At 46.3% G+C, this 22,519-nt stretch overlaps 1 protein-coding gene across 2 annotated transcripts in view; it reads right to left on the bottom strand.

The window, feature by feature from the left end:
• ADCY8 (adenylate cyclase 8) overlaps nt 1-22,519 on the bottom strand; it is a 150,809-nt gene that overhangs the window by 7,192 nt on the left and 121,098 nt on the right. For both annotated transcript variants that reach the window (XM_028736142.2, XM_028736143.2), the window contains 4 exons: nt 22,369-22,450; nt 15,398-15,556; nt 11,138-11,284; nt 1,865-1,957 (listed from right to left, as the gene is read on the bottom strand). In XM_028736142.2, coding sequence (XP_028591975.2) covers nt 1,865-1,957; nt 11,138-11,284; nt 15,398-15,556; nt 22,369-22,450 — 481 coding nt within the window. The remainder of the gene's footprint in view (nt 1-1,864; nt 1,958-11,137; nt 11,285-15,397; nt 15,557-22,368; nt 22,451-22,519) is intronic.

The raw sequence follows: 22,519 nt of genomic DNA, 5'->3' as shown, positions 1-22,519 counted from the left end.
GCGTGGATCACAGTGGCTAGGTCAGGGCGAGAGAGGTAAGGAGCCAACTGCTTAGCTTGGCGGAGATGAAAAAATGCCGCCTTTGTTATAGCTGCAATCTGCGCCTCCATGGAGAGGGAGGTATCGAAGATTACACCCAAACTCTTAACGGACGGTGCTGGCACTAATTGCACCCCCGCAAGAGAAGGGAGTTGCCCCCTCAATCTCATATCGTCCCGTCCCAGCCAGAGGACCTCTGTCTTCGAAGGATTTAACTTCAACCGGCTCCCACGTAACCATCCAGCCACAGCTTCCAAGCATCTGATCAGTGTGTCTGGGGCCGAGTCAGGATGGCCATCCATCAACAGATAGAGTTGGGTGTCATCAGCATACTGATGGCAGCCCAGCCCAAAACTCCGGACAAGCTGGGCAAGGGGGCGCATAAAGATGTTAAAAAGCATCGGGGAGAGAATCGCACCCTGAGGCACTCCACACACCAAGGAGTGGCGGGATGACAATTCCCCCCCAAGCGCCACCCTCTGTCCCCGACCAGAGAGAAACGAGCGCAGCCATTGAAGGGCTGTGCCCTGGATCCCCACATCGGCAAGGCGGTGGTCCAGGAGTTCGTGATCGACCATGTCGAAGGCTGCTGACAGGTCTAGAAGAATCAGCAGCCCCGACCCGCCTCGATCCAGCTGCCTACGGAGATCATCTGTTAAGGCGACCAGAGCCGTCTCGGTCCCATGACCAGCGCGGAAGCCGGACTGGAATGGATCCAGAGCCGATGTTTCATCCAGAAACCTACCAAGCTGTTCCGCAACCGCTCTCTCAATCACCTTACCCAGGAATGGAAGATTCGAAACCGGGCGGTAATTGGATAGATCTAAGGGATCTAATGATGTTTTCTTTAAAAGCGGGCGCACCACTGCCTCCTTCAGTTCCCCTGGGAATGTCCCGGTGCCAAGGGACAAATTGATGATATCCCCCAGGGGGGCCCGCACCTCGTCTGGACACGCTCTAATCAGCCAGGACGGGCACGGGTCGAGAGGACAAGTGGTGGGCTTTCCAGCTCGGAGGAGTCTGTCCACATCGGCTGGAGATATCCGGTCAAAGTGGTCCAATACTGGACCCGAGGACAGTCGAGGGGCCTCCAGTTCCTTTATTGTATCGAAATTGTATCTTACTGGCCCAGTGGTTTTTCCTACTTTCTTCAGTTTAAGCTTGAATTTTGCTATAAGAAGCTGATGATCTGAGCCACAGTCAGCTCCAGGTCTTGTTTTTGCTGACTGTATAGAGCTTCTCCATCTTTGGCTGCAGAGAATATAATCAATCTGATTTCGATGCTGCCCATCTGGTGATGTCCATGTGTAGAGTCGTCTCTTGTGTTGTTGGAAAAGAGTGTTTGTGATGACCAGCTTGTTCTCTTGGCAGAACTCTATTAGCCTTTGCCCTGCTTCGTTTTGAACTCCAAGGCCAAACTTGCCAGTTCCTTTTATCTCTTGACTCCCTACTTTAGCATTCCAATCCCCTATAATGAGAAGAACATCCTTCTTTGGTGTCACTTCTATAAGGTCTTGTAAGTCTTCATAGAATTGGTCAATTTCAGTTTCTTCAGCGCCAGTAGTTGGTGCATAAACGTGGATTACTGTGATGTTAAAAGGTCTGCCTTGGATTTGTATCGAGATCATTCTATCATTTTTGAGATTGCATCCCAGTACAGCTTTCACCACTCTTTTGTTGACTATGAGGGCCACTCCATTTCTTTTACGGGTTTCTTGCCCACAGTAGTAGATGTGATGGTCATCCGATGGTCCTGTCCTTTAGACTATGACAAATGCATTGGAAAATACAAGCTCTCTTTGTTAGGCAACAGAAAACTCCTTACCTGTTTTTCAGGTGATAACCCGGACACGGCCATGTAGGTGCTGCCAATGGTTTTGATTTTTTCAATATCTTGAAACCTTTCTTCACCTAGCAACTAACAAAGAAGAGAGTTCATTGAATCACGTTTTATTGGATGTACAGCTCCCAAACGGTTTTTATTTTTTATTTTTCATCACTTGCGATTTGGAAGATGTCAATTCAGTAGCGCTTTGCAGAAGGGCTAATGACCTGTGGTTCTGTATTTTTAAAAAAGCATAACTGTTAGGAAACATTTAAGAATGTTTCATTCCATGGATGGAATAATATGCTGCAACTCAACACATTTGCACCAGTATGTGATTATCTAGATATGCATTTATGTGATTGTGGATGGGACAGAATGAAGATGTTGGCATTTTGTGTTAATGTTTGTACATTCGCACACAGCTGCACTACAGATGAAGCTGAACTGGCCTTCCTTCCCTAGTAGATTGCGGAGGTTGGAACTCTCTGCTATTTACACAGAACATTCGTATCCTGACCCTATAACCAGAGTTCTCTGGGCATCCAGCTATGAAATTGGCAGCATGCAATCCAAGCATAATAACACAAATACAGCATAAAACAAAATGACCAAAAAAAACCTGTTTAGGCCATAACATCATGTTGGAAGATTGGGAAAGGTTATGGAAAATTGATGTAAAATTCACAGATTGTTCTTTGTTGAAAGAAAACTATATGGAAATGATGTATAGATGGTATATAACACCAGTGCAGTTAGGAAGAATGTATAAAACAGGTTAAAATCTGTGCTGGAAATGTAAGGAAAAAGAAGGGACTTTTTATCATATGTGGTGTGATTGTAGTAAAATTAAAAATTGGGAAATGATATATAAAGAGTTGAAGAAAATGTTCCAATGCTTTCTTCTTAGGGATTGTGGGAAAAGACCTGCCAAGGAAATTAAAAAACATTTTCATGTATGCGACAACGGCGGCAAGAGTCTTAATAGTGCAAGGATGGAAGAATGAGGAAATCCTGACTAAAGAACTGTGGCAAGAGAAACTGATGGATTACGGGGAATTGGCAAAACTGACACATAAATTGTGACTTTAAAGAAGAATGGGAACATTTCACGAAGTACTTAAAGAAACAGCTAAATGAACTGGACTCCTTGGCAGGCTCTGAATAAACATTCACAAACTCTTTATTGGTAATATACCGATAGACAAATTGAGGATCTTTACAACTTTATAACATGCAGAGAATAATATGTGCTGAGAAACCAGAGAGAGGAGCTGAAGGAAGTCTGGGGGGGTGGGGTGGGAGGGGTGGGTTTGTCTTTTTAGGGGAGGGGGAGGGGGAAATGGGGGGGGGGGAGAAATGAGGAAGATGTATTTTTGATAAATTGTTATGTCAAAATTCCTAATAAAAAATACTGCCAGCCCCCAAATATTCCTTTCCCCACTGTAATGGAAAACCTCTCCCAGCGACCAGTTGTGCTAGCAGACGAGTTTCTATACATTTTATTGGTTGTTTTTTTTTACATATAATTTCCAACAGTCATATAACATAACTTTTCATCTTATACAATGTTTTAGACTTCCATCAACACCTCTGATGATTTTTCGTTATCACTTATTCTGCATTTCTTAATTTCACGATTACTCTTAATTGTCATTACCGGTGACTAATAATTCTCCTCATAGTCTTCCTTGCAATATTTCAAATAATCCTCCTTACAAAACTTCTTGCAGTCCTACTAGTGCAATCTGTTCAGTACAATTACTTTCCAAATAGTTTGTATATTTACTCCAATCTTCTAAGAATCTCTGATTCCGCAGGTTTCAAATCCTTCCAGTTAATTTATCAAGTTCTGCATAGTCCATCAATTTCATCCTCCAGTCTTCTTTCGTCAGTAATTCTTCTTGCTTCCATTTTTGTGCCAATAATATTCTTGCTGCCGTCATTGCATATAAAAACAACTTACAATCCTGTCTATTAATCTCATCACCTACATTGCCAAGTAAAAATGCTTCCGGTTTCTTGACAAATGTATATTTCAACATCTTTTTCATCTCATTATATATCATTTCCCTGGTCCTGTTTCATATTTTTAACTATCATTTTCGTTTTCTTTTTGTTCAATTTAAAACCTGCTACATGTCCGAATTGTTCTATCTCTTCTAATACTTCCTTGGCACTAATTAATGGTTCTTCTATTGTTAATACCAAGTCATCAGCAAAGGCTTTCACTTTGTGTTCCTATGGTAGCAGAGGGGTTTCTGGCTTGAGTTCTGTAGGGATTCAAGCTTCCCTGATGCCACCTCCCATGTTTGGGGAAAACGCAACACAACACTCTGATTTCGCATGAAGTGAAAGATTGCGTTCTTATGACTCTCTTGATCAGTTCGTCATCTCTGCACCCAACAGCAATTGATGACTAGAGGGTACACTGTTTGCCACACACTCTGTAAATCCAAACTGTGCTTCGAAATCTTCTGTTGGCAGGACACTGCAGTCCTGTCTATGCTCAAGGTCACTGCAGCCGTGTCCAGAATGCAGGATCCGGGCTTCTTAAAGCGTGCTTTGCAGAACGGCACAAATCTACAGACCGCTTGGAAACTTGACATGCCCTGCAAATGAGGCTTAATCCCCCCGTCATTATTATTATTATTATTATTAATAAATGTTGCAATGACCGTAATCTGCATTTTGCACCAGGATAATAGATGCCCTGTAAAGCAGTTTGATTTCACACTCCCTGCACACAAATCTTTGCAGGATCGAAAGGAGAGAGAAATGATCCCTGTAATGGGCGAAAAAACTTAAAGCATTTCATGACAATATCAATATTGGTATTACCTGCACTGCGGGAGAGAGGAGGAAATGGAGCAATTAAGATTAGATGGGATAAGCTCAACAGATAAATGAGAGCAGAACTAGTGATGACTGCGGTGTGAGTTTGAGAGAGAGGGTGTGAAGAAAGGGAGGGAGAGGAATCACACTGCTTGATTCTTAAGAAAGCCACTTCTGCCCTGTTACGGAGGGGGGGGGGCATGTCTTCTTCACCTTCTTCGCTACAATATACTGTCAAATCACTCTGCCAAACCTTTCCTCCGGGCAATGCCAGGTGACAGACTATGCATACATGGACCATTGTCTTCCCATCACCGGCACTCAGGAAGCGCTTATCTGCGCATATCTCCAGCTCTGCATATTCCCCCCCTCCCTCCTCCATATGTTAATCCGGTGTAACCCAACCTCTCCTTAATGTATTCATGATGTAATCTGTGTAACCCAACCTTTCCTTAATGTATTCATGATGTAACTGGGATGTATTTTGCACTGTATTCTGGGACATGGAGGGAGTTTTAAAAGTCCATGCCACCCCTTTCTCGCTGTTCAATCTCGTCTTGAACCTGTTGCGCAATAAACTTGGATCTTCTGCAGTTTGCTCCTGTCCGGCTGAGCTCATTTTCTTCCGCAGGGACCCGCGGACTTACTTAGTCCGACGAGCTGGGTGGCAGAGTAGCCCCGCACCCAGATTTAGCCGTAACAGCCCTAAAGAGGAGGTGGGGTTGCGGGCTTCACAGCCCCTCTATGTGCATGGTGGGTGGAGGCAAGCCCCCCACGTGATTGGGGGGATTCCTGGCCGTGTCACCCCTGGCCAGCCAATCGGCCGGCTCGGGGACGTGACCTGCCCTATAAAGGCAGGACACGGCTAAGGATCTCCCTCTTTTCCTGCCTACCAGCTGTTCGTGTTTCCCACCCTCCCGCCCTTTAAGGTTTTCATTCCTTGACCTTGCTATGGACCTTGTTTGGTCATCGTTAAGGGGCCTGGTCGGAATTTTTCCCCTTGGCAAATTGGCACCAGCCACTTGGTTTTCGCCTACCTCGTAGCAAATCATCACAACTTTTCGGTATTGGTGGTTAGGCATTGGTATAGTTCTGTAGATGGAAGAGGGGAGGAAGCGCCATCACCTGCTCCACAAATTGAAGGGTAGTCCGGTAAAGGATTCTGGGGGGGCGTGGCCCTGTACGAAGCCTAAGGAGGTGAGGGCCTAAGGCACGTCCCCTAGCGGTGACCCCGGGGGAGTTCCTAGTTGATGTGCATCAGCAGGACTCCCCCTATTGGTGGATAACCCTTCCCAGACTTCTAGCAGATGGGCTGAAGCCGGATATACAGTGGTACCTCAGGTTAAGAACTTAATTCGTTCTGGAGGTCTGTTCTTAAGCTGAAACTGTTCTTAACCTGAAGCACCACTTTAGCTAATGGGGCCTCCTGCTGCTGCCGTGCCATGCGATTTCTGTTCTCATCCTGAAGCAAAGTTCTTAACCCGAGGTAATATTTCTGGGTTAGCGGAGTCTGTAACCTGAAGCGTATGTAACCCGAGGTACCACTGTAGTCGGTTGGGACCAGTGCCTAAGCCAATACCGCTCATCACCTGTAACCAATAAAGTTGTAGCCTTTATTATTAACCTTAATAATTGTGTCATGTGCCATTATTTCGACCTGGGGGGGTTGGGGGTGGGAACTAGCTATGCAAACGTAAGCCCAGCTGGATCAGGCCAAAGTCCCATTTAGCTGAGCGTCCTTATCTCACAGTGGCCAGCCGGATATCTATGGGAAGTTCACAAGCAGGACCTGGGTGCAATAACCATCTCCCATTTTGGGGGGGAAGCAGCAAATGGTTCTGGATATAAGTTGCTGGAAACTGCAGGAGTGGAGGGTGGGCTTGTGCTTGGGTCCTATTTGCTGGTTCCCTGTTGGCATCAGGGGACACGGGTGGTGCTCTGGGTTAAACCACAGAGCCTAGGACTTGCTGATCAGAAGGTCGGCGGTTCGAATCCCCGTGACGGAGTGAGCTCCCATTGCTCGGTCCCTTCTCTTGCCAACCTAGCGGTTTGGAAGCACGTCAAAGTGCAAGTAGATAAATAGGTACCGCTCCGGCGGGAAGGTAAACGGTGATTCCGTGCACTGCTCTGGTTCGCCAGAAGCGGCCTAGTCATGCTAGCCACATGACCCGGAAGCTGTACGCCAGCTCCCTTGGCCAATAAAGTGAGATGAGCGCGCAACCCCAGAGTCGGCCACGACTGGACCTAATGGTCAGGGGTCCCTTTACCTTTACCTTGTTGGCATCAGGGCGGCCGCTGTGAGTAGAGGATACTGGCTTAGATGGACCACTGGCTTGAACCCCCATACTATCTTTATGTTCTTATTGGCTCAGGAACATAAGGCCAGACACTTCATTCGCTGTGCGAGGTCACAGCTGCGGCACTTAATGAACTGTCTCAGCTCCTTTCCTTCATTTAAGCCTGCTGAAAGAGGCTTCTGGTGGAAGTCAATCAACTGTGTCTCCAAATCAAAAACAGATTAACAACTGGCAAGGGACTACATCACCTCCTCTTGCTTCCCAAACTGATCGTTATATATACCTAACGATGTTGGGAGTCGCCCCTAATTGGATCCTTTGTAAATTAAGCGGTCAGTGCAAGAATAGAAGGTTAAGTTTCTCAATGAGGCTGATGCTTTCTGACTTTCTTGGCACCATGGGAAAATCCCAGCCAGTGTTGAGCTTATGTGGTGTTGCAGGAATTTATGTATAGGTTGGGGGGGTGGTGGTTTGCCCCTCCAGCAGGTATCATGCACATGCAGCCCACTACCAAAACCAGCACAATCGCTGTTGTGATTTTCCCCACAAAACACTTCATCACAGTTTATTCCTATCTATTCAAAGGGCCTTTGCTGCACGATACCAAATGTAACAATTCACTGATAAATGTATCTATGTACCGGCTCACAGGGAAAACTTCAGAAATTCATATAGACATGTGAGCTTAGCTACTCAGCAGCCCCTCTGCCTGAGAGATAATTCCTGGCATCCTGATACCTGAGTGCCAGACAGGTAGCCATTCCAGAAATACCGTATTTTTTGCTCTATAAGACTCACTTTTCCCCTCCTAAAAAGTAAGGGGAAATGTGTGTGCGTCTTATGGAGCAAATGCAGGCTGCGCAGCTATCCCAGAAGCCAGAACAGCAAGAGGGATTGCTGCTTTCACTGCGCAGCGATCCCTCTTGCTGTTCTGGCTTCTGAGATTCAGAATATTTGTTTTCTTGTTTTCCTCCTCCAAAAACTAGGTGCGTCTTGTGGTCTGGTGCGTCTTATAGAGCGAAAAATACGGTAACAAACCCAGATGAAGACAAAAGCATGCGATTAACTTGGCTGGGAAACAGGGAAATGTAAATGTCTTTTTTGTTACACTTGATGGGTGTTTGGTGGAGAGCAAGGAGAACCATGGGGCAGGGTCCAGGATGCTCAGATTACTGCCACCACACCTCCCCTCTTATGATGTAACCATGATGTATTAGTGATGTGGTTTGGGGGAGTGTAACATGGGGATTAGCAGCTAATAAAAGTTTGGGGGCTCTTTTGTTCGGGGCTTCCATCTTGTTCCATCTTGTGGCAGCTGGGAGTCCTGTCGCGACACTCTTCAATAAAGACCAAGCCTACTGGCTGCTGTTTTGCTCTGGTATTCCTGGCTGGTGTCCTTGTTTTTTTTGTCCAAGGGAGCCCTCAGATTTCTCCGTTAACAGTGCTCAAATGGAATAAGGGCCAGATCAGGACCAGGTAACTTGAGAAGTCACCCTACCCCTTAAATAGCCAGTAGGCAGCTGCATTCTGCAAGAGAGTTTCTCCTTGAAGTCCCCCCCAAATATCACAGTAACTCAGAGTAGGTTCCTTCAACGTGACTGACCCTATTCTGTGGAACAGCCTCCCCACTGAGATATGAGGGGAGGCCATCGCCTGTACCTCCTCCTGAAGCAATTGCAGTTGTTTTTGTCTTAGATTTAAAAACAATGCAAAATGAACATTATTTCCAGTTGTTCTTTGCACTATTTAAAAAAACTATTTTAGCTGTTTTTGTTATATGTTCACATTTCACCTTAAAGCCCATGAAAAAGGCATTTCATGATTATTTAATATAATTACTAATATTGTTGGATATGACGGGCCCTGTTTCATTTCTAAAGCATGCTGTTTTGCTCCAGCTGCAGCGCGAAAAACAAAGCCATTAATAAATACACCGATAGCTGGGTAGAAACTTGGGCATAAAATTGAGTTTTTATATCGATAGACACAGTGGGAGAGGATTGCCGGCAGTGTTTGAAAAGCTGAACACCTCTTTGAAATGTCTCTGAGCTGCATTACAACACAAGCTATTGAACGTTCCCGTCTTAAAGGCTACCTCTGTCATGCCCTCGGCTTGTCGATCTATACAGATTTGTACAATTGCTCAAAATGTCACCTTGAAATGAGGGGGAGAGAGAGAGTTTCAGGGAACATTATTTCCTTCAGCTTGAAATGGCAAGCTGGCAAGAATGCCCAGGTAGAGGCTCCAGAGTGTGAAGAGACAAGCTGGAACAACCATCCCATCTCTACTGTCTGAAGTGGCTCGCTGGCTTTCCAGAGGAATTGCACTTTCAAGTAGCTGACATGCTCGTCTCTTGATACATCATTTGATCTGCATTTCCTGACGTTTGTGCACATGTAACCAAGACACACAGCAGCCCAGGATCCATGAGGGGGAGCCCAATGAGAGAGAAACTCAAAAAATGCAACAAAAGTCGGTGAAATGCAACAACGGAGACCTAGCAGAGGTGTTATCTCAGGACTCCGAGGCACAAACTGTATTTTGAGAAGCACTGCCATATGACAGCGCTGGACACCCGTGTCGTTTCAAGCACAGGGAAGACATATTTGCAGAAATGAGGAGCCTGAGAAGCAAATGCGGCCCCTTAGGTCTCTCTAAGTCACATAAGCTCTCCCTGGGCCACATCGCTTCCTGCCCTGCTTCTGCCCTGGCTAGAATGCACCCTTGAGCTCTTCTGATTCTCAGAGCTGTCTTTCCCATATGGCTTAGTGGTTCGTTGCGCCAGGGCGCCAGCCTCCCAGGGGCGCCCCAGTGAGTGGGGGAGCTGTGCGGCTTTGCCGGTGGCCTCCCCTTTCCCTGCACACCCGCCAGCTGCTCCCCGTCAATCATATGGCTGGCGGGCATGCAGCTTCCCTCCCAAGCCTCTCCCGCAGCATCATGGGGGAGAGTTGCACACCCCCTCTCATGGCTGGCAGTGACCCCATTATCTTTAGCAGATGCGGCGCTGGGGTGCAAATAACCCCAGAAACCCAGAAGACAAAAGTCAGGGTTTTCCTGTTGTTATTCTGTCTCTCACAGCTACAATAAACCTACCATTAAAATTATGGACTGGTCATTTCTTCATCAGAGGGCAAACGGGCAAATTTAGCAGGGGATCAAATACTTCCCCCCTGACTATATATATATATATATATATATATATATATATATACACACACACATATATATATATATACAGTAGCACCTCAGCTTACGTTGCCCTCGGGTAACGTAAACTTCAGGTTGCGAAAGTGGCAAACCTGGAAGTGTTTTGCCGTGCGCGGATACACAGAAGCGCTCTACCACACCGCACGCATGCGCAGAAGCGGTCCCCCTGGTTGCGGAAACCTCGGGATTTGACCAGAGCTCTGGAACGGATCCTGTCCACAACTGGAGGTACCACTGTATATATTTACATCACTGGAGTCTGGCAGCCAAAGGTTAGGCTATGTGCCAGAGATTCTTTAGTTGTGATTTCTGTACTGCAGAAAGGTCTAGAGGACCTTTGGGGGATCCCATCTCTACAATTTGATTTCAAATTAATATTCAGAGTTCCTCCACTTTAGGTCTCCTGCTTGCACATTTTTTCTTCCAGTTCTGCCTCTCACATATCCTTCTCTTACGGCTTCTTTTCCAACCTTTGCTTCCCAAACATCCCAGCTTCCCATGCTGTTCTGCTTTCTTGGGCTGCTGCCTTCTTTCCAAAGCCCTCGACTTTTTCTTTCCTCTGCCCTTCTGTCTGTTCCGTAGGATGCATGCGACTGAGCCAATGGCAACGAGAGTCCTTTCGGAGGAGAGCAGCTGAGCCAATCGGAGTAAGGAAATCTTTGACCTGCCTTCTGTGCCACCAGGGCAGCTCAGCCAATCGTTGCCCGATAACTCATTATCAACCCCCGCCTCCCAAAACCCCCTCAGCACATTACCATATAGATTGAAATAAAAGCAGCCGAAATCACTGCATGGAGGTTAAACTAATGTAATGACTGAGCTGGTGCAAATGCCAGGCCTCCCGACCCTGACCGCCTGTTTTCTTAAATTTCATTCCACTGCACACACACACACACACATGCCCAAAAACACCACCAAGGGCTGCGAAATTACCTCATCGAAGTCTGCAATGATTTCGTTCAGCAGACGCAGACATTCCACTCCCTGGTTGTTCATTTCAGTCTGGGAATAGAAGTCGGCAAAGCCCGGGATGGAAGCAAACATGACGCCGACAGCGTCGTAGGACTGAGAATACAGTTCCTAGGGATAGACGAAGAGCAAAAGGACAGAGAGACGAAAAATGCACATCAGTGACATATTGTAGATAGCAGACTGAAGGGGGGCGGGCAGCGAGTTTCATTGCCCACAGTTAACACACCATAGAGTTTTGTGCATTTTGTGAGCAAGAAGAAGGACAGTGTTTGGTACTTGCTCATCAATTAACCCTAGAGGTATTATTATTATTATTATTATTATTATTATTATTATTATTATTAATACCCCGCTCATCTGGCTGGGTTTCCCCAGCCACTCTGGGTTGCTCCCAACAGAATATTAAAAACACAATAAAACAAACATTAAAAACTTCCCTAAACAGGGCTGCCTTCAGATGTCTTGTAAAAGTCAGATAGTTGTTTATTTCCTTGACATCTGGATGCTGTTTAGTTGGAATTCCTGCATTGCAGGGGGTTGGGCTCGATATCCCTTAGGGTCCCTTCCAACTCTACGGTTTTATGATTCTATGATATACAACGGTAGATGAAGGACTCAGCCACATTAGTCAAAATACAACATTATAAATGCGTCGTAACACTGTGACACCAGATGGCGCTGAAATCACAACAATATTTTCAATTGTGAGCTTTACAACTTTTTTTTTTTTTTTGCAGAGCGTATTCAGAACATTTCTTATAGCTGTTTAGATCTAGCCCTAGGATGCAGGGCTGGCCTCTGGCAACTGGCTTTGGCTGCCATGAAAGGGCTGCAAGGTTTAATGTATGTAAAAGGTAAAGGGACCCCTGACCATTAGGTCCAGTCGTGACCGACTCTGGGGTTGCGGCGCTCATCTCGCTTTATTGGCCAAGGGAGCCAGCATACAGCTTCCGGGTCATGTGGCCAGCATGACTAAGCCGCTTCTGGCGAACCAGAGAAGCACATGGAAACGCTGTTTACCTTCCCGCTGGTACCTATTTATCTACTTGCACTTTGACGTGCTTTCGAACTGCTAGGTTGGCAGGAGCAGGGACTGAGCAACAGGAGCTCACCCCGTTGAAGGGATTCGAACCACCGACCTTCTGATCGCCAAGTCCTAGGCTCTGTGGTTTAACCCACAGCGCCACCCGCGTCCCTTAATGTATGTAAGATGTGCTAAATTTATTTAGAAGTCACAAATACAGCAAGGGCACTTGATACAAGCAAGAGCCTGCATGTGTGAGCCACTTGCTCGCAGTGGCAGGGAAGCTATTTGATGTGCAAAATTGTTTGTGCCCATCACCTCCTTACGTGGCTGCAGGGGTCTCAACCACGCCGTCAGCACAGCGATGCTTATGGAACAATTCATACAACGGCCACAGATGGGCGGGGTATAAATAAAATAACAATTAATTAATAATAATAATAGCTTAGGGATTATGCATGGAAAAGTGTTCACTCTTCCATTCCCCTTTCCTGGAGAGCAGTGAAGCTCTCATTTTAGGTAGATGAGCATTTTCTGCATTAAAGCACAAACAAGCCAGTGAGCTGATTCACAAATCTTCAGCAGGCATGATAATGAAAGAGGCTGAGAGAGAGAGGAAAGGGATTATTATGCTGAGAGATCAGAGTCTGAAAATAACAGGCATAAGTGGCAAACTATGCGGAGAGTGCTCTCTGCACAGCGAGAACAGATGTAGCTTAGCATAACAATGGCCTGGTTCCCAAGTCGCATTAAACCATAGTTCAAAACAAACTATGGGTTGAATGTTCTTGGGTCACCTGGCTAACATTTTTGCCCTACGCATGCCCCTCAATTTGCAGGCGATGAAAATAAGGCAGGGGTCATTTTATTTTATTCCTTATTTAATATTCCATAGATACCCCATGTTTCCTCAAGGAAACGATGGCTATCCATCTCACCAGATGGTTCTCACAGCAGGCTGAGATACAGTGACTGGACCAAATTAGCTTCATGGCTGAGTGAGGATTTGAACCCCAGTCTCCCAGGTCATGGTCCGATACCCTAACCCAGGGGTAGGCAACCTAAGGCCCGTGGGCCGGATGTGACCCAATTACCTTCTCAATCCGGTCTGTGGACGGTCCAGGAATCAGCGTGTTTCTACATGAGTAGAATGTGTCCTTTTATTTAAAATGCATCTCTGGGTTATTTGTGGGGCATAGGAATTTGTTCATTCCCCCCCCCCCTTAAAAATATAGTCCGGCCCACCACATGGTCTGAGGGACGGTGGACCGGACCACGGCTGAAAAAGGTTGCTGACCCCTGCCCTAACCACTATACCACCCTGGTTCATTTCACTTATTTTAAGGGGAGAATCGTCCAAAATTCCAGCATTTGGGACCTCCTTTCATCTTGGTGTCAGGAGCAATCAGTGGCTGTTATTACAATAAAAATAAAAATAGTAATACTGCACCCCCCCCCAATCCATTGTTTGCAGTGGAGGTGTTTATTATGGTAGTTCATAACAAGGTCTAACAATTAAAAAAAATATATATGGGAGGCAATCCAGAGGGCAACAAAATATCACCTCAAGGACCGCCTCTTCCCATATGAACTGACCCAGACCCTGAGATCATCTTCTGAGGCCCTTCTTCATGAACATCCTCCTTGAGAGGTCCAGAGGGTGGCAACACGAGAACAGGGCCTTCTCTGCAGTGGCTCCCCGCCTGTGGAATGCTCTCCCCAGGGAAGTTCGCCTGGCGCCTTCATTATACACCTTTTGGTGCCAGGCAAAAATGTTCCTTTTTAACCAGGCCTTTGGTTGATCTTAAATACATCCAACAGCCTTTTAGAATGTGGCTTTTGGGGAGGGTGTTATTGGGTTATTGCTTTTGGTTTGATTTTATATATTGTGGTCTTGTTGTGAACCACCCTGAGACCTCCGGGTATAGGGCAGTGTATAAGTTTAATAAAATCATCATCATCATCATCATCTCCAAAACTAAATTTTGACACTCGGAAAACACCCACTGTCATGGTCAAAGCTGAATGTTCCTTTGAAAGAACTGTAAGTGGAATAGCTCAGCTGGTAGAGCATAAGATTCTTAATTTCAGGGTCATGGGTTTGAGCCCCACTTTGGGTGAAAGATTTCTGCATTGCAGGGGGTTGGACTAGATGATCCTTGTGGCCCCTTCCAACTCTACAATTCTGTGATTCTGTATGCACAGTGTCAGCAGAATTGTTTGCTGCAATACTCAGGGAGAGCATTCCACAGACGGGGAGCCACTGCAGAAAAGGCCCTGCACCCTCCGGACCTCTCAAGGAGGAGATACATGAAGAAGGGCCTCAGAAGATGATCTCAGGGTCCGGGTGGGTTCATACGGGAAGAGGCGGTCCTTGAGGTAATATTTTGTTGCCCTCTGGATTGCCTCCCATACATTTTTTAAAATTGTTAGACCTTATTATAAACTCCTTAGTGGTGTTTCCCCGCAGCAGGCGGCAGACCAGCAGCTCTCTGTTCAGGTGAGTGGCAGAGTGTAAGGGAATGGCGACAAATTGTGCCTTACCTCTAACACAGTTCATTTCAGACTTGGAATTTGGGTTTTCTTGCTCCATGGTTGAAATATACTCGGAGTGGAGATTGGATTTCATGCTCTTTATTCAGCTCATAGTGGTGAGGAGGAATGAAAGTTCCCCCAAAGTATCTGCTTTATATATATTATTTACACAATGGGCCCCACGTGATTGGCTAATTCCGGGATTCTCCTGTAGGCCAATCAGGTTGTGGATTCACTTCCATCTGGAGCTGGATTGGGTGGCTCCTGCAGACCAGTCATACTGCTGCATTGTTCTAGGACCAATCAGACTGCTGCATTCTGAATCCTATTGTTCTAGGACCAATCAGACTGCTCCATTTTGGATCCTGTTCAACTTGGTACATAACAATGGTTATTATAAATAAGGTTTTAGAACTCTCGGCTGGGAACCAGACATGCATCCATGCACTGAAGAGAACTGTGTGTTAAGCCAGAGCTTTGCTTGCTGTTTTCTTTCCACTGCTTCCCCATTTTGCTGAAGAGGCAAGCCTTTTCAGCAGCTTGTCTCTTCAGCAGCATGAATTTCACCAGCTGTGAAGGCAATCACAAGAGAAGACCCAGCTGCACAAGATTTTTAAATGCTGCCCATTCTTAGGTGAAACCAGAGCCAAAATATTACATACTTCATTATCTCGGTCCTTTTCCAAGAAGTGACGGGCAACGTGGCTCGGAAGGATATTGCGCAACATGTTTTCGTTGTGCTCTCTTAACTCCTTCATCTCGTTGATTTCTTCTTTGGCTTGGCCACGCCACAGGAAGTCCAACCTGGCTGTGTATTCAAGCTGTAGAGGTGAGGAGAGGAAGGGGAAATGAATTAAATGTTAAGCCACTTAGGGTTTTGATTACGTGAGCCAATGCAATGAAACAGATGCCAGTCTCACTTGGGGATGGGCCCTCCCTTCCCCATTTCATTCTCACAACAGTCCTGTGAGGTAGGTTAGGTAGGGTTGCCATATTTTGAAGAGCAAAAAAGAGGACACATTTGCCAACTTCTACTTTTAACTACGGGATGTGGGTGGCGCTCTGGGTTAAACCACAGAGCCTAGGATTTGCCAATCAGAAGGTCGGCAGTTGGAATCCCCGTGATGGAGTGAGCTCTCCCATTGCTCGCTCCCTGCTCCTGCCAACCTAGCAGTTCAAAAGCATGTCAAAGTGCAAGTAGATAAATAGGTACCGCTCTGGCGGGAAGGTAAATGGCGTTTCCATGTGCTGCTCTGGTTCAATAGAAGCGGCTTAGTCACGCTGGCCACATGACCTGGAAGCTGTACGCTGGCTCCCTCGGCCAGTAAAGCGAGATGAGCGCCGCAACCCCAGAGTCGGTCACGACTGGACCTAATGGTCAGGGGTCCCTTTACTTTTACCTTACTTTTAACTACAGATCACTGACGACTCTCATTTTAAATACCCCTACTATATGTTGGCTATAGAAGCTGGGATATATTGCTGGTAGCAATGTTCTAAACTTTCAACATAATAATAATAATAATAATAATAATAATAATAATAATACATATTTCTCCCTCACTTGCCACATGAAAGAATTTGGGCCCATGTTCCCATCTTTGTGAACACAAGTGTGCACAGAACAATTGATTAAACTGTTTAACATGTACAGTGGACAGTCAGGTTGCGAATGTGATCTGTGTGGGAGGCACTTTTGCAACCCACAGTGTTCGCAACCCGCAGTGCCGCGTCTGCGCACGCATGGGTTGCAATTCGGCACTTCTGCGCATGCGTGACTGCCAAAACCTGGAAGTAACCCGTTCCGGTACTTCCGGGTTTCGGCAGGTCCATAACCTGAATACACGCAACCCGAGGTATGACTGTAACCCGAGGTATGACTGTACATTCCATTCATTAAAAACAGCGAGGAGTCGGAGTGTGACGCGTGGGGCTTTAAAAATTGTTTTTATTAAATATACAGTGGTACCTTGGTTTACAAACTTAATCTGTTCCAGAAGTCCATTCTTAAACCAAAGCGTTCTTAAACCAAGGCGTGCTTTCCCATAGCAGTGGGGGACTCAATTTACAAATGGAACACACTCAACAGGAAGCGAAACATGTTCTTATTCCAAGGCAAAGTTCACAAACCAAAACACCTACTTCTGCAGCGTTCTTAATCCAAGTTGTTCACAAACTAAGCTGTTCTTAAACCAAGGTACCACTGTGTGTGTGTGTGTGTGTGTGTGTGTGTGTGTGTGTGTGGACAAAGCTATCAATGGCTCCTAGTCATGATGGCTGTGTTTTGCCTCCACAGTCTAAATACCAGTTGCTGGAAACTACAGGAGAGTAGAGTGCTTTTATGCTCAAGTCCTGGCTATGGGTGTCTTATAAACATTTGGTTGACCAATGTGAGAACAGGATGTTGAACTAAATGGGCCATTGACCTGATCCAGCAGATCTTCTTCTTAGGTGATGCCTCACTTATGCAGAGAGGCCTTGTTTATGTGGGTACCTGCCATGGCAGGATTGGGGGTCCTGTACAACATCCATGTATAATAAGGTAAAGGTAAAGGTACCCCTGCCCGTACAGGCCAGTCTTGCCAGACTCTAGGGTTGTGCGCCCATCTCACTCACGAGGCCGGGGGCCAGTGCTGTCCGGAGACACTTCCGGGTCACATGGCCAGCGTGACAAAGCTGCATCTGGCGAGCCAGCGCAGCACACGGAAACGCTGTTTACCTTCCCGTCAGTAAGCGGTCCCTATTTATCTACTTGCACCCGGGGGTGCTTTCGAACTGCTAGGTTGGCAGGCGCTGGGACCGAGCAGCGGGAGTGCACCCCCCGCCACGGGGATTCGAACCGCCGACCTTTCGATCGGCAAGCCCTAGGCGCTGAGGCTTTTACCCACAGCGCCACCCGCGTCCCATGCATGTATAATAACCAGTGTTATATCTGAACATTCCACACCAGCTTTGAAAATACACGTGCTCCGACCACTCAGGGGATAAGGTAAAAAAAAGGAATAGGATTGCTTTAAAAACTGCCTCACAAAATATGGTTCCAAAAACAGTACAGTGGTACCTCGGGATGCGAACGGGATCCGTTCCGGAGCCCCGTTCGCATCCTGAATAGAACGTAAGATGTGAGGCGCGTCTGCATGTTCGCGGGTCGCATTTTGCCGCTTCCGCGCATGCACGTGATGTCATTTTGAGCATCTGCGCATGTGTGAGTGGCGAAACCCGGAAGTAACACGCTCTGTTACTTCCGGGTTGCTGCGGAGCGCAATCTGAAAGCGCTCAACCTGAAGCACATTCAACCCGAGGTATGACTGTACTTGGTTGTGCTTAAATTAATCTCACAGATATAATGGGGAAGAAACCTGATGTTAATAAATGAAAACAGAATATTTGTCACTTAAGTACAGTGGTACCTCTGGTTGCGAACGGGACCCATTCTGGAGCCCTGTTTGCAACATGAGCAGAACGTAACCTGAGTCTGCACGTCTGCGTGTGCGCGGGTCGCGATTCACCGCTTCTGCGCATGCATGTGACATCATTTTGAGCAGCTGAGCATGCGCGAGTGGGGAAACCCGGAAGTAACCGTTTCCGGTACTTTTGGATCACTGGAGGACGCAACCTGAAACCGCACAACCTGAAGCAAATGTAACATGAGGTATGACTGTACTGAAGCCGCAAAGAGATCGAGGGAAGTCAATTAATATAGCAGGGATTCAAACTAGATTTCTGGGACAGAAAGAAAGTGACTGTAAAGAAAGGAAGGAAAGAAGGATTACAAATGTATTTCTTTCTGAGAACCTGGCTTATAGAATATTCAAACTATTGTTTGTACCCTTTGGGTACTGGACCAATTCTTTTTTGTTTTATTTATTTATTTGTCATCCCCCCCTTTCTTTTTCTTTTTTATATTTTTACTTTTTCTGTAATTTTTATTTTTGTTTTTGGATACTTGGATGTACAGTGGTGCCTCGCAAGACGAAAAGAATCCGTTCCACGAGTCTCTTCGTCTTGCGGTTTTTCCGTCTTGCGAAGCAAGCCCATTAGCGGCTTAGCGGCTTAGCGCTATTAGCGGCTTAGCGGGCTTAGTGGATCAGCTGATAAGCGGCTTAGCGGCTTAGTGGATCAGCTGATAAGCAGCTTAGCGGATCAGCTGATAAGCGGCTTAGCGGCTTAGCGGATCAGCTGATAAGCGGCTTAGCGGCTTAGCGGATCAGCTGATAAGCGGCTTAGCGGCTTAGCGGATCAGCTGATAAGCGGCTTAGCGGCTTAGCGGATCAGCTGTTAAGCGGCTTAGCGGATCAGCTGATAAGCGGCTCAGCGGCTTGGGAAAAAGGGGGGGGGGAGGAAAAAAACCCTGCAGGAACTCGCAAGACATTTTCGTCTTGCGAAGCAAGCCCATAGGAAATTCGTTTTGCGAAGCACCTCCAAAACGGAAAACCCTTTCGTCTAGCGGGTTTTCCATCTTGCGAGGCATTCATCTTGCGGGGCACCACTGTAATGTTTCATGCGTTCTATGTAATTTTTAAAATACGCAAGAAAGATAACTTTAAAAAAGAAAAAAGAAAATACACCTGCTCTGCCCTTGTTTAAACTGAAGTTTACTTGCTTTCCTTTTATTTTTATTTTTTTGCACGGAACAAATACTCATAGCAGATTGATGGGCTGCTCTTTCTTTTAATGCTGTTTTAACGTAACTCTGAAAGCCAGAGCGCAATGAAATTATTTTAAGGGCATATTGTATTCAGCTCCAGAAATCGTTGCTTTTATGTTGCGTCAAGTCTCTGCTCCAAAAGCATCTGATTTATACTAATGCCAAAGACGGCTAATGGAGCTCTTTTTTTATTATTGTTATTTCAAATTTGGGGCTTAGCAGAACTCATCCTCCAGACATATTGACTATGTGAGATATGTATCTAGGAGAAACCTTATTAGGAGCAAACAGCCTTGGTCATTTCAGGTTTCCCCAAGACAAATTAAGTTAAAGGCATGCCTGCTTAGCGTTCGGATTGGGCCTTGAACAAAAAGGAGCAGAGAAGCGGACTCTTCATAAAGAATTGCTGGTGGACTATAGCTCAAGAATGGGAAGTAATTGATGCTTGTTTGCTGTTAATCCCCATTGGTGAGGGTTGCCACCTTTATTCTAGCAAAATACAGGACAGGGTGGGTTGGCTGGGAGATATTCCCCACCCCACCCCAAATCTGGTGCTGAAGTGACTTCAAAGCAATCCATTACAATCTACTGCAGCCTAACTGAATGGTCCTTCTGGAATTTGTCACGCACACACATACTCATGAGTTTGTAAATCTCTCTGTGCTTGGCCACCCAGAGCTTAAATATATGACCTTTCACACACCTTTCAAAGACATGCATTTGGAGAGGATCCCTAACTTGGCAGAGAGAGAGAGAGAGAGCGCTGAAATACAGTGGTACCTCAGGTTAAGAACTTAATTCGTTCTGGAGGTCCATTCTTAACCTGAAACTGTTCTTAACCTGAGGTACCACTTTAGCTAATAGGGCCTCCTGCTGCCACCACACAATTTCTCTTCTCATCCTGAACCCAAGTTCTTAACCCGAGGTACTATTTCTTGGTTAGCGGAGTCTGTAACCTGAAGCGTCTGTAACCTGAAGCATCTGCAACCTGAGGTACCACTGTACAGGACAAAACTGTATCAATACAGGACGTAGCATTTTACGTTGAAATACAGGACAATCCTGTTATACAGGACAGGTGGAAACCCTATGGTATTGTGGATTACTGTCCCACGCATTTGCTAACCTTCACTCTCCCAGAGAACACTTTCTGGATCACAGACTGGCTTGCAGGCACATGGCATAGCTCAGCATCTGAAGCTCAGAGCAGTCTTGAGACTGAAAAATGCCTGGATGGGTGATTGTGTAGCACAGCCCTCTTCAACTTGATGCCTTCCAGATGTTGTTGGACTACAACTCTCATCATCCTTGACCAGGGCTGGGGCTGATGGGTCTTGCAGTCCAACAATATCTGGACTTGGCATGATGATCTAGGAGTCCTGCCCCCCAGCTGCTTTAGGGCTGCCATACGTCAGCTCAACAACAACAACATGTGTGTGATTTAGAACAGAAAAAACAGCCAGAGGGGAAAGTATCAAGAAGACTATCTTCCTAATTGTCTTGAAGCACAGTGCTTCATCCTTTCCCACAAGAGGGAATGGTCACCACCCATTAGCGCAGGGGCTGCTAATTCTTTTAGGCTCCTGGGCACATCTGGATTTTTGACGTTTGGATGCCACTCTCTGGAAGGACAGATCATGAAGCTGAGGCTCCAAGACTTTGGCCACCTCATGAGAAGAGAAGACTCCCTGGAAAAGACCCTGATGTTGGGAAAGATGGAGGGCACAAGGAGAAGGGGACGACAGAGGACGAGATGGTTGGACAATGTTCTCGAAGCTACAAACATGAGTCTGATCAAACTGCAGGAGGCAGTGGAAGACAGGAGTGCCTGGCTTGCTCTGGTCCATGGGGTCACGAAGAATCGGACATGACTAAACAGCAACAACTCTCTGGTCACTTCTCTCCTTTCTCTCCAAGATCAGCCCTTCCAAGGGAAAAGATGGAGAGAGAAAGCGTGCGCACACATGCACACACATCCAAGGGATCTGGAAAGATGCTAGATTTAAGTAGAATTCATCTGAGTCTTGGCAAGCACATAGATGTGAAACATGAAGTGGAAAAGTGTGTCAGTCTTCAAACTTCCTCCTTCATCTCTACGCACTTTTCAAGGGAGAGGAAAGCAACCGGCATCACAACTTCATGACCAAGGAGGCGGTGTATGTGGGTTGTGGGCACCACACCCCTGCCTTAACAAAGTGATGCAATCACAGACACCATTAGGATAAATTACCCTGTCTCTGCTGAACTCAACATCTGGGGCACAGATAATCTCCCAAATTGTCTCACAATACAGACCATTTGCATCCACCTCTGCTTTGGGATTTGATTTATTTGGAATGTGTTGCAATGCTGGGAAAGACAGATGAAGAACTGAGAACCTAGATCAGGACTTGTTTATCCGGCCCATGGCGACCCCCGCCGCCCGCTCTTACCGGTGCTGCGCTGCGCGGCTGCCCACTTCCAGGTCGGAGGAGCACCGGATATAGCTTGTGCGCATGTGCAAGCATTATTTTCGGTGCACATCCAGGTCGGAGAAGGCCTGTGCACATGCACACAAGCTATTTCTGATGCTCCTCCGACCCAGAAGTGCGCTGGAAATAGTGTGTGCGCACGCATATGGGCACGCATTCCCCCGCCCTCTGGCCCGTCGCGTGATCGACACTGGAGACACTGGCCCGAGACACAGTAAATTTGCTGACCCCTGACCTAGATTATAGAGAGAGAAATATATATATATAGAGAGAGAGAGAGAGAGAGAGAGAGAGAACAAAACTGCATAGAGAAGGGTACTTTTTCTCCCTAATCAGTCTTTCTGTAAGGTTAATTAGACATCCAATTATTGAAGGTCATAAAATTCTCCCGGTTGATATTTCATTATTCGCTCCAAATGGCAGCCATTAGTTGGAAGGTAATTGCTAAGGAGCCACTGTGGCTATTTTCAACTTTTGGGGAGAATGTGAAATAAATAATAACCCTTTGCCTTACCTGTTGGCCGTGGTAAAATACAGCAAGCAGAAACATGGCCATGAGGAGCAAGGAGGCTTCCTTTGTCCCCAAAAAGTCTGTGCTAGAAAAAAGGTGGGGAAGAAAAGAAAGAGTAGGAATCGCAAAGGTTCAAATACAAAGAAATAAAATA

The sequence above is a fragment of the Podarcis muralis genome, chromosome 8 (genome assembly GCF_964188315.1).
Source record: "Podarcis muralis chromosome 8, rPodMur119.hap1.1, whole genome shotgun sequence".
Taxonomy (NCBI): Eukaryota; Metazoa; Chordata; class Lepidosauria; order Squamata; family Lacertidae; genus Podarcis; species Podarcis muralis.
The sequence above is the reverse complement of the archived record's forward strand: the minus strand, read 5'-3'. Positions and strand labels throughout refer to the sequence as shown.